The 12406-nt window shown below is 42.5% G+C and overlaps 1 protein-coding gene across 2 annotated transcripts in view; it reads left to right on the top strand.

Moving 5' to 3' along the window:
- The window catches only part of PKIA (cAMP-dependent protein kinase inhibitor alpha), an 86009-nt gene extending 73929 nt beyond the window's left edge, over nt 1-12080 (top strand). For both annotated transcript variants that reach the window (XM_075353155.1, XM_075353154.1), the window contains exon 3: nt 10945-12080. In XM_075353155.1, the coding sequence (XP_075209270.1) occupies nt 10945-11024 (80 nt within the window). In that variant the 3' untranslated portion in view covers nt 11025-12080. The remainder of the gene's footprint in view (nt 1-10944) is intronic.
- The last annotated feature ends 326 nt before the right edge of the window (nt 12081-12406 follow it).

The following is a 12406-nucleotide window of genomic DNA, read 5'->3' as shown; positions in this document are numbered from 1 at the left end:
ACATGAGAACTTCACATTGGGAAAGGATCTCCTTTCTTGTGTTTCCAAACTTGTCTTGCCTGCTTCTCCTAGGTCTTCCTTGGCTCTGTACTCATAATCCTTATCTGGACTGGAAATCTGGAGAGGTACTCTGTTGGGGGCAGAATTGCCACAAAAAGTGTCTGATTAGTGCTCATCCATCCAGGCCTTCTATGGCAGCACCTTGCCATCCAGTTCTGCTTCCTGCCTGTCGGTCTGCTGCTATTGACTTTGACAAGAGGAGAGAGAAATCTCAATCTGTCCCTGAATCCTCAGAGATGACTACTCTGGAAACTGGTTCTGTCTTCTATTGAGGGGCCAGGAAAAAGCCTCCCAAACAATGGTCATCTGGTCTACCCCTTCCACAGGTCATTTTTCTTCACCTATCAACTTTGAGGACATCATTCTGGACAAGAAATTTCATTCAGGGCTGGTGAGGAGAGGGCATAAGGGGAGCTACTGTAGCTCTAGCATCCCTGCACAATCCTGTCTCTCCCATCCAAAAGGGACGCTGGCTCACTCAAAGCCGCCGTGGGTCCACATGCTCTCTTCCCCACAGCTATCCATGTGCTCTCCTCTTGCCTCCTGCTCCGAAAACCTGTGCACACCACACAGATCCCCCAGGAGCGTGCTTAGGGCATGCACATGGGTTCAGAAATGAAGTGTATGGGTTCGGACAAGAGTACTCCATTGACAGACAACACTGACAAGAAATTCTGAAGGTGTTGGATGGGAATCTGGCATCAATCCACCATAGCCTGTTGTATGAACTTTCCAGCAGATCTGGAATCTAGGTGGGCCGTAGCACAGAACCAAATTTCTCCATACCATACGGACTCAGACAGAGTCAACGAAAAATTGAGACTGTTCCCAAGGGTAGCCCTTCCTACTGGTCTATGGCAAGAATTGCAAGATGTTCCCGGTCTCACAGCACAAGCTTGGGTGAAGTGTTTTGCTCCTCCACAGTAGAAACATAGACTCATGGCTCAGTGATGTTCTCATCGTTGCTCAGACATCTTGATACAATTAACCTACATCATTTCAGGAGCGGAAACTGGGAAGTTGGTGACCTCTGAAGGGATGAGCCAAACAAATAGGTTTCCTTTCAAGTAGCACCTCCTTGGATATTTCCTGGAACCTGTGATGACCTGGTTAACCAAGTAAATCAGATCTTCCAGCATAGCAGGAATATCATGGTCTGGTAGTTTATCCTAAATCCTCCTGGATAGACCTTCCCAAAAGCTCCTTAATATTCCGTCGTAGTTCTAAGGAGAGCGTGCAGAATTGAACCACATACTGACCCACAGTCTGAAATCCTTGACGTAATTGCAGAAGAGAGGACGCGTCAGAAGTGATATGATCCGGCTCATCAAAAACTTTCCAGAAGGCCTCCAGGAAGTCCAAGTTGGTTCCCTTTTAAAATGTTCTACTAAATAAATACCAGGAGGTATCTCTGGTGCATCAAAAACCCCGACTGCCAACACTGTGTGCACTGGGTAAACAATTGCATACTGACCCCAGGATGGCTAGTTGTCTAGCGAGGTCCAGACCCAGAGTGACAAGGAAGGAACACAGACAGAGATATGCGAATACAGAGACACTCACACAAAGACAGAGATATGCAAACACAGAGACATGCATACACAGACATACATACACTGACAGGGACATGCACACTGACAGAAACACAGAGACGCACACTCAGATACACATATACAGAAACACATATAAACACACAGACAGGGACACAGATGCACACTCAGATACACACATAGAAAGACACACACACACAGAAAGGGACATGCACACTGACAGTGAAACAGAGACGCACACTGACAGAGACAGACACTGACAGACAAATATACATACAAACAGATACACACTGACAGAGACATGCATACTGACAGAGATATGAACAGTGATTGTCTACACGTTTGTATGTCTAAGACATGAGTATTGACACAGACACATATGTATAGACAGACGCGCACTGACAGAGATATACTGTACATACACTCAGACATGCACATACAGAGACAAACAACAGACAGACACACACAGAGACACACACATACAATAGAAAACTTACCTGTCTATCTCCTCCTTAGTTCTTCTGATTCACATAGAGTATAGGACCTGGGTTGAGCCTAGAATGTACGGGCTCCTTCCAAGTTAGTGGGTATACCATCTGCCTGATACAGAAAATATTAATTGGGTTAGGATAAGTGAATTCTTGGCAGATACAACAACTTCTGCCTTCAAGATTCCGAGATTACTGAATGTTCTTTTGCACAATCCGACTAATGAGATCTTCTGGAAAACTAGTAACATTTACAGAATATTCAATGATGATCTCCAATTGACTAAATTACAGTATATGAAAGCTTGGGAAAGAGATCTGGATTGCTCATTCTCGCTTACACGATGGCAAACTTCCTTGAAACACACATATACGAATTGTGCTTTTGCTAATTTGCAGGAAACACACTATAAATTACTTAGTAGATGGTATTATACGCCTCAGAGATTGAATGTCATCTCATCCTCTAATTCAAGTCTTTGTTGGAGGGGTTGTGGCTGTACTGGCTCTTTTTTCCATATTTTTTGGAGTTGTCCTTTGTTGGGTACCCTATGGAAAGACACAGAACATCTTATATATACGGTGACCTCAGTTAGAATTCATTTGACCTCTGAGCTAGTTCTCCTATCTATTGGTTTGTAGGAGTTGAAAAAGCGGTGTAAACAAATTACTTGCCATATTCTTTTGGTTATTAAATCTTTACTAGCCAAATGGAAGGAAATAGATGTCCCCTCAATACAAGAAGTTATAGATAGGGTTTCCTTACACAACATATATGAGTACAACATAGCCCTGAAGGAAGGTAACTTTTCTAGATATGCTGAGAGGTGGTATCTGTGGTCTCTTAAATTTAACCCAACCCTTAAGATATATGACCTTTGATGTAATTCTCTTGTTTGTTTGTTTTTTTTCTACATATATTAGTTGTTTAAATTTTCTTACTGTTTGCAAAATTTGCCTTATATTTGCAGTATGTTTCTTTTGCATAGTAATAGTTGCTAGGAATCCTGGAGTTGTATATTTTTATTTATTTATTTTTTTAATGTTGCCTTTCAAATTATATCTAAAGCCTATTGTTTGTTAAAAAATGACAAAAATTGTAAAATAAGTAATTTCAATGCTTGCCACACCTCATTTTATGTTTCCCCTTTCCCTTTTCCCTGTTATAAATAAAGACAGTATACAAGTTAGTGGGTATGACCAGCTTGGTTAGTAGCTGTGACCATCTTGGTTAGTGGGCGTGACAATGTTTTTTCCTGTCCTGTATAATCATGCTTCTCTCCCCCTGCACCCCACACATCTGAAGGTCTTACCCCCAGACCACCGCTGCTATTATAATCAACTCCATGCCCAAGTGGACTTCATCCAGCTGCATTTTGAACACACCCCCATCACATGACAAATTACGTCATACCTGGAAGGAGCCCGTGCATTTAGCATCTACTATAGGACCATCACGGTCACATGACTGGTCAAATGACTGTCATGTCACCAAAGGTCCTGGAGCAGTCTCAAACATTGGAATCTACACTGATAATGCTATTGTCAGTATAGCTTCTGTTGCAAACACTAGGGGCTCCTAAGGGAGTGCGGGCCCTGAACAAATGCCCAGTTTGCCCGCCCCTAACGCCAGCTCTGTATTTGCTACTGTGTCTGTGTGATGATATACTTAATGACCACCATCTTCTCTGGTTTCCTGCACCACTCTGCTCATCTTCTGAAAGATATTCCAGCTCTTTAGATTCTCAGGGTCACACTGCACTCTGTTTGACCCAGAAGTGGCTTTTACAATGTAAGTCTATGTAGGGTCAGAAGAGGAGCAGAACTGTGCTTGATACCGGAGAAGACAGTGGTAGGTAAGTGTATTTATACACACAGAGTGGAAAAAAGTTAATGGCAGAACTTTATAGGGAACAGTGCTTCTGTGTGCACCAAAAAGCAACTTTAACATTTAGGGCAGAAATTCCATGCTTCCATGCTTTTCTACAGGTTTGCTGTTAAAGGACCGGTGTGCTTTCAAGGGATTCTCTCAGTAAAAAATAGCTGTTCAAACCAAGAACAGGCGCTCTGTCCACCCTTGGCATGGCCAAGCTTTTCAGTGCATCTTCCTCCAAATTGTTCCATCTCCGCCCTATGACTGCTGTAAAGCCAGAGTTGTAAAAAATAGGATATGGAGATACAGTGCCTATAAAGTGTTCATATACTGTAAAGTTTTCCACATTATCACGTTACAGCCACAAACGTATATGCATTTTATGGGAATTTTATGTGATATACAAACACTAAGTAGCAAGTAATTGTAAAGTTTAAAGGAAGTGGTCTTGTTTTCAGCACCTATTATGTAAATTATGTTAATTGCATTTATTTTTTAATTGCGTTTTTTTAACATGCGTTCGTATTGCGCTTTTGACGCTTCAGTTTTTGTCTTTTGTTGGTGTGTCATGTTTTAAATAAAGCTGCTTTTCAATACTTCCTGGTATTTGGCTTTTATAAAATTTCATTGCTTTACTTATGTGCAGATTATACGTGGTTGTGATGCGTTTTGCCAGTTAAACACACGAAAAATGCATGTGCGGTTTTTACCAGCAGATTTTCTGCATCTATTGCAAGTCTATGGTCAAAATGTACACAGAAAACCCAGCTAAACCACAACAGAAATTCACATCCTGTGGATTGAAACAGGTCATTTTATGCTGAGTAAAAAAGCACAGTGGGTTTCAGATTTCTATAAATCCCATCCACTCTGCTGGGACTGTAAGACGCTGCATTGTTGACTCAGCGTCAAAATACTCACCAAAAGCTAATTGTGGGAATGTAGCCAAAAGGTTTTAAAAATATAAATATGAAAATTGAGATGTTCATTTGTATTCAGCCCTCAGCCTATCAGCCTTGCACATCCAGAGGCTGACATTTTTGCCCTTTCTTCTTTGCACGATAGCTCTAGCTCAGTAAGATTGGATGGATGCATCTGTGAACAGTGATCTTCAAGTCTTGCCACAGATTCTTAATGGGATTTAGGTCTGGACTTTGACTGGGCCATTAACATACATGAAGATGCTTTGATTTAAATAATTTTATTGTACCTATGGCTGTATGTTTAGGGTCGTTGTCCTGCTAAGAAGTGAACCTATGCCCTTGTCTCAAGCCCTTTGCAGCTTCTAACAGGTTTTCCCCCAGGATTGCTTTATATTTAGCTCCAACCATCTTCCCATCAACTCTGAACAACTTCCCTGTTCCTGCTGAAGAAAAACTCTCCCACCATCATGATGCTGCCACCACCATGTTTGACGGTGGGGATAGGTTTTCATGGTAATGTGCAGTGTTAATTTTCAGCCATAAAATAGCGTTTTGCATTTAGCCTGAAATGTTCTTCTTTGGTGTCATCTTCCACATGATAGCTGTGTGCCCTACATGACGAATTGCAAACAGCAAACAGTACTTCTTATGACTTGTTTTCAAAAAGGGCTTTCTTTTTGCCGCTCTTCCTTAAAAGGCCAGATTTGTGGAGTATACGACTAATAGTGTCCTGTGGACAGATTCTCCCACCTGAGCTGTTTTTCTTTGCAATTCCTCCAGAGTAACCATCAGCCTCTTGGTTGCTTCTCTAATAAGTGCTCTCCTTATTTAGAATGTCATTTAGGTGGACGACCATGTCTTGGTAGGTTTGCAATTTTGCTATAATCCTTCCATTTTAAGATGATGGACTCAATTTACTAATTAGGTGACTTCTGAAGGTCACATACAATTTTATTTAGGGGTTCCAGATGACAGGGGACTAAACACAAAAGCACGTCAAAATTTCCAGATTGATATTTTTTCAAAATATTTAGAAAACCATGTATCATTTCCAGCACCAATTCTTGTTTCTTTGTGTTGTTGTATTATCACATAAAATGCCAATAAAATACATTTAAGTTTGTGGGTCTAGCGTGAAAAAATGTGGAAAAGTTCACAGTATGTGAATACTTTTTGAGGCCCTCTTCACACGTCCATGAAACACGTGCGTGTTTGGCCCATTTCCGTATGTATCGGAGACACGGACAAACATGCACCAATGTTAATCTATGTTTGAGGTCACACGTGCGTTATTTCATAATGTCCGTGTGTCCGTGTCCGTGATCCGTATGTGTTTCCATTTTGCACGGAAGCATGTCCGTTTTCTGCACGGAACACGCACACGTGGACACCATGAAAGTCAATGGTTATGTGTGCACAATACGTGACACGGATCCATGTCTGTATGCTCCGTGTATGTTTTGTGCTTTTTTCTAGCGGTCGGGCATTCTTTCTTTTCCTCTCTATGTCTGTCAATCTCCCTCAGTCCGTTGGTCGGTCTCTCTGTCTCTCTGTCGGTCTCTTTCTGTCTTGTCTGTCCCTCTCTCGCTGTCTGTCGGTCAGTCTCCCCCCTCTCTCATACTTACCGTTCCCCGATCACCGGCGCGGCGCTGCACGGCTGTTCTCTAAACGCAGTCGGCTTTTCCTCTTTTGAAAAAGCCGGCCGCTCATTAAACAATCTCGTATTCCCTGATTTCCCCACCCACCAGCGCCTATGATTGGTTGCAGTTAGACACGCCCCCACGCTGATTGACCGCTGTCTCACTGGAACGAATCACAGCTGCCGGGGGGCGGGACTATAATGTGCAGTGAAAAAAAAAAAAAATAATAAAAAAAACCGACGTGCGGTCCCCCCCCCCATTTTGATACCAGCCAGGGTAAAGTCACACAGCTGAAGGCTGGTATTCTCAGGATGGGGAGCTCCACGTTATGGGGAGCCCCCCAGCCTAACAATATCAGCCAGCAGCCGCCCAGAATGGCCGCATACAATAGATGCAACTGTTCTGGGACCCTACCCGGCTCTTCCCGATTGGCCCTGGTGCGTTGGCAAGCAGGGTAATAAGGAGTTAATGGCAGCCCATAGCTGCCAATAAGTCCTAGATTAATCATGTCAGGCGTCTCCCCAAGATACCTTCCATGATTAACCTGTAAGTTACAGTAAATAAACACACACACCCGAACAATCCTTTATTAGAAATAAAAAACACTAACAAATACCCTCGTTCAACACTTTATTAAGCCCGAAAAACCCCTCCATGTCTGGTGTAATCCACGGACCTCCAGCGTCGCATCCAGCTCTGCTGCATGAAGGTGACAGGAGCTGCTGAAGACACCGCCGCTCCTGTCAGCTCCACGCAGCAACTGAGGTGAGTAGTGCAATCAGCTGAGCTGTCACTGAGGTTACCCGCGGCCACCGCCACGATTAACCTCAGTGACAGCTCAGCAGATCACGCTATTCCCTTCATTAGCTGCGTGGAGCTGACAGGAGCGGCGGTGTCTTCAGCAGCTCCTGTCACCTTCATGCAGCAGAGCTGGATGCGACGCTGGAGGTCCGTGGATTACGCCAGACATGGAGGGGTTTGTTGGGGTTAATAAATTGGTGACGAGGGAATTAGTTAGTGTTTTTTATTTCTAATAAAGGATTGTTCGGGTGTGTGTGTTTATTTACTGTAACTTACAGGTTAATCATGGAAGGTATCTTGGGGAGACGCCTGACATGATTAATCTAGGACTTATTGGCAGCTATGGGCTGCCATTAACTCCTTATTACCCCGATTGCCAACGCACCAGGGCCAATCGGGAAGAGCCGGGTAGGGTCCCAGAACAGTCGCATCTATTGTATGCGGCCATTCTGGGCGGCTGCTGGCTGATATTGTTAGGCTGGGGGGCTCCCCATAACGTGGAGCTCCCCATCCTGAGAATACCAGCCTTCAGCCATGTGACTTTACCCTTAGTTACATATACATAGTTACTAAGGTTGAAAAAAGACCTAGGTCCATCTAGTTCAACCTTCCTCCACCAGTTCTACATTTGGTCACAAAGTCATTTACAGTTAGGTCCAGAAATATTTGGACAGTGACACAATTTTCGCGAGTTGGGCTCTGCATGCCACCACATTGGATTTGAAATGAAACCTCTACAACAGAATTCAAGTGCAGATTGTAACGTTTAATTTGAAGGTTTGAACAAAAATATCTGATAGAAATTGTAGGAATTGTACACATTTCTTTACAAACACTCCACATTTTAGGAGGTCAAAAGTAATTGGACAAATAAACCAAACCCAAAAAATAAATTTTATTTTCAATATTTTGTTGCGAATCCTTTGGAGGCAATCACTGCCTTAAGTCTGGAACCCATGGACATCACCAAACGCTGGGTTTCCTCCTTCTTAATGCTTTGCCAGGCCTTTACAGCCACAGCCTTCAGGTCTTGCTTGTTTGTGGGTCTTTCCGTCTTAAGTCTGGATTTGAGCAAGTGAAATGCATGCTCAATTGGGTTAAGATCTGGTGATTGACTTGGCCATTGCAGAATGTTCCACTTTTTTGCACTCATGAACTCCTGGGTAGCTTTGGCTGTATGCTTGGGGTCATTGTCCATCTGTACTATGAAGCGCCGTCCGATCAACTTTGCGGCATTTGGCTGAATCTGGGCTGAAAGTATATCCCGGTACACTTCAGAATTCATCCGGCTACTCTTGTCTGCTGTTATGTCATCAATAAACACAAGTGACCCAGTGCCATTGAAAGCCATGCATGCCCATGCCATCACATTGCCTCCACCATGTTTTACAGAGGATGTGGTGTGCCTTGGATCATGTGCCGTTCCCTTCCTTCTCCAAACTTTTTTCTTCCCATCATTCTGGTACAGGTTGATCTTGGTCTCATCTGTCCATAGAATACTTTTCCAGAACTGAGCTGGCTTCATGAGGTGTTTTTCAGCAAATTTAACTCTGGCCTGTCTATTTTTGGAATTGATGAATGGTTTGCATCTAGATGTGAACCCTTTGTATTTACTTTCATGGAGTCTTCTCTTTACTGTTGACTTAGAGACAGATACACCTACTTCACTGAGAGTGTTCTGGACTTCAGTTGATGTTGTGAACGGGTTCTTCTTCACCAAAGAAAGTATGCGGCGATCATCCACCACTGTTGTCATCCGTGGACGCCCAGGCCTTTTTGAGTTCCCAAGCTCACCAGTCAATTCCTTTTTTCTCAGAATGTACCCGACTGTTGATTTTGCTACTCCAAAGCATGTCTGCTATCTCTCTGATGGATTTTTTCTTTTTTTTCAGCCTCAGGATGTTCTGCTTCACCTCAATTGAGAGTTCCTTAGACCGCATGTTGTCTGGTCACAGCAACAGCTTCCAAATGCAAAACCACACACCTGTAATCAACCCCAGACCTTTTAACTACTTCATTGATTACAGGTTAACAAGGGAGACACCTTCAGAGTTAATTGCAGCCCTTAGAGTCCCTTGTCCAATTACTTTTGGTCCCTTGAAAAAGAGGAGGCTATGCATTACAGAGCTATGATTCCTAAACCCTTTCTCCGATTTGGATGTGAAAACTCTCATATTGCAGCTGGGAGTGTGCACTTTCAGCCCATATTATATATATAATTGTATTTCTGAATATGTTTTTGTAAACAGCTAAAATAACAAAACTTGTGTCACTGTCCAAATATTTCTGGACCTAACTGTATAACCAACAATGTTGTGTGTACTGAGGAAATCATCCAGCCCTTTTTTGAAAGCTGTTATAGTATCTGCCATTACTACCTCTTGTGGTAGGGCATTCCACAATCAGACTGCTCTAACTGTAAAGAACCCTTTCCTATTTAGCTGTCAGAATCGCTTTTCTTCCACTCGCAGTGAATGCCCCCTGGTCCTTAGTATTGTCTTTGGAAGAAATAAGTCATGTGCCAGTCCTTTATATTGACCACCCTGGCTGGTATCAAAATGGGGGGGGACTGCACGTCGTTTTTTTTTTATTATTTATTTATTTTTTCACTGCACAGTATAGTCCCGCCCCCCGGCGGCTGTGATTGGTTGCAGTGAGACAGCGGTCAATCAGCGTGGGGGCGTGTCTAACTGCAACCAATCATGGGCGCCGGTGGGTGGGGAAAGCAGGGAATACGAGATTGTTTAATGAGCGCCCGGCTTTTTCAAAAGAGGAAAAGCCGCCGGAGTTTAGAGAACAGCCGTGCAGCGCCGCCCCGGTGATCGGGGAACGGTGAGTATGAGAGAGGGGTACTCCATTCAGTCACTCTGGGGATTAGTGGTCACCGGTGAGGCCTTCACGGGTGACCGCTAATCAGGACGCGACACAGACAGAGCCATGGTATGACAATAAAGTCGGGTGAAGTTCACCCCAGTTCATTCTCTACGCGCGACTCTGTCTGCTGTCAGCGGGTGTGTATCTATGACATTATGCATCACAAACACGCATAAATTCACACGCACAACATATACACATGTCAGTTTTTTCACTCACGCATAAACGGACAACCAACACGCACACACGGCTAGCATGCGGCATTAACACAGATGGCACACGGACACAAAAAAAGGACACAAAAACGGAAAACGGACCCGTAAAATGGACGTAACACACGTGCGTGTTTTTTCACAGACGTGTGAAGGGGGCCTGAAGGCAATATAGATGTCAAACAAGTAGGTGGCAAGGTTCACCGAACTGGTGACTCCAAGTGTTCACCGAGTGCCTTCAAACTGCTGATTTGAGACCATGCTGTGACTTCTTGCTCGTTGATGAAAAGAGGGAGCTGCTTCCAGTCTTGTATTCCACAGCCTCACTGCAGATATAACATGTTAGGAAACACCAGGATAGGCGTATATGCCTATATATATTATATGTACAAGTAAAATGCTCTTTGTTTTTAGAAGGAACAGGTTTCTGTTTGGAACCGTTAACAACCTTCACATACTTAATTAATTAAAAGCTAAAAAGTTCATGATTTTAATCACTCACTTGTGTCTTTCTTAATTGCAGAAGGTGACGAAAATGAACAGACAACTCCTAGTGAAAAAACTACGGACGAGCAAAGTCAAGCACCAAAACAGGAGAGCTAATAACTTTAGTGTTTAACACACAAATGTGCTTTTTGCATCTGAAGGTCCAACCTCAAAGCAATATGAAGATATCTAGTGTGGCAAGAGAAGGAATCAGCCCGGAGATCAGAAATTACCGGAGTAAAACAATAAAATTGCCGGCAGCAGAGATGGTTGGAGGGCTTTCTACCAATTTGTTCATAAGCAATGGCTGAGATGTTTACAGCACAGTTAGCTACTTGAGATTTTTAGGAAACACCAGTAGGTAGCCACAGAAATTCTCTTTGTGGTTTCTCAAACCCTCTAAGGATTTCATTCTGTGCTCTTGTAATGGCTTCCATGATTTCTATAGCTCAACTAATTATCCAGACGTCCCGACCACAGAAAAATAGCGTAAAAATGATACATTAAATTATAAACTTTGTATTTGTGTTTTAATAGCTTTTTATGTTTTACTGTTTTGTATGGCAACACTTTAATATTTTATACTTCCCCATCAAAAATGTGCGCACGTGAACTGGTGGCCTCACAAACCAAGGGCTGTTTTTTATGTTTTTATTATTTCAGGTTTTTGTCTTTTTTTTTGTTATTCACAGAATTATTACATTTTTCACCTCCAAACTCGTAATGTTTCATAGGAACAATAGCTCTTGTAATAAAGGAGCGAGGAGCCAATAATGATGCACTGTATTTAGTAGCAAATAAAGTCACTGTGGTATATATTTGTCAGCTCGTAACTCACTATGACTTGGATATTATCGATGTCACTTCGGCAATTCAGAATTTTCACAAGGATAAAAGTTTCATTCACTAAAATTGTCACTTTTTTTAATCTTCTAGGACATTTTTTGTTGTACTAGGGAGTGAAGCACTACACTAAGGGTTGGAGAATAGGGATGCACTGAGGAAGTGTGTGTCGTTAGCTGGGCACACCGATTCCTTCCAAAATTAGTACCTATTTCTAACACTGCTCTGGTTACGGATGTAATAGTGCACTTTTTAATGTTTGTACATTTTACTAATTAATTGTGTGGTTGTTTATTAGCTATAATCAATAAAGTTTAACCAAAAATCTTGGATTTATTGGCTACGTTTTCTTCACATATGCTTGCTCTTAGGAAATGGCAATAATCCTGTATAGGTAGGAGGAGGTAATCAAAATATCTAAAAAAAAAAGTGTTTTTATTGAAACTACCATTGAAGGTAAGTGCAGACACTTCTACTCATTAGCATGGCATTACTTTATTCAGTTTTCTTTATTGTAACAAGTAGTGCCCTAGGCAAACAAAAAATGTCTTCCTCTCCACTGCTGGAATCCACCTGAAAAAATATTCAGGACTACAGAACAGGAGAAGGACTTGGGTATTCTCATTACAAATAAGCTGAGCAGCAGCACTCAATGT

The sequence above is a fragment of the Anomaloglossus baeobatrachus genome, chromosome 6, assembly GCF_048569485.1.
Source record: "Anomaloglossus baeobatrachus isolate aAnoBae1 chromosome 6, aAnoBae1.hap1, whole genome shotgun sequence".
Taxonomy (NCBI): Eukaryota; Metazoa; Chordata; class Amphibia; order Anura; family Aromobatidae; genus Anomaloglossus; species Anomaloglossus baeobatrachus.
The sequence above is the reverse complement of the archived record's forward strand: the minus strand, read 5'-3'. Positions and strand labels throughout refer to the sequence as shown.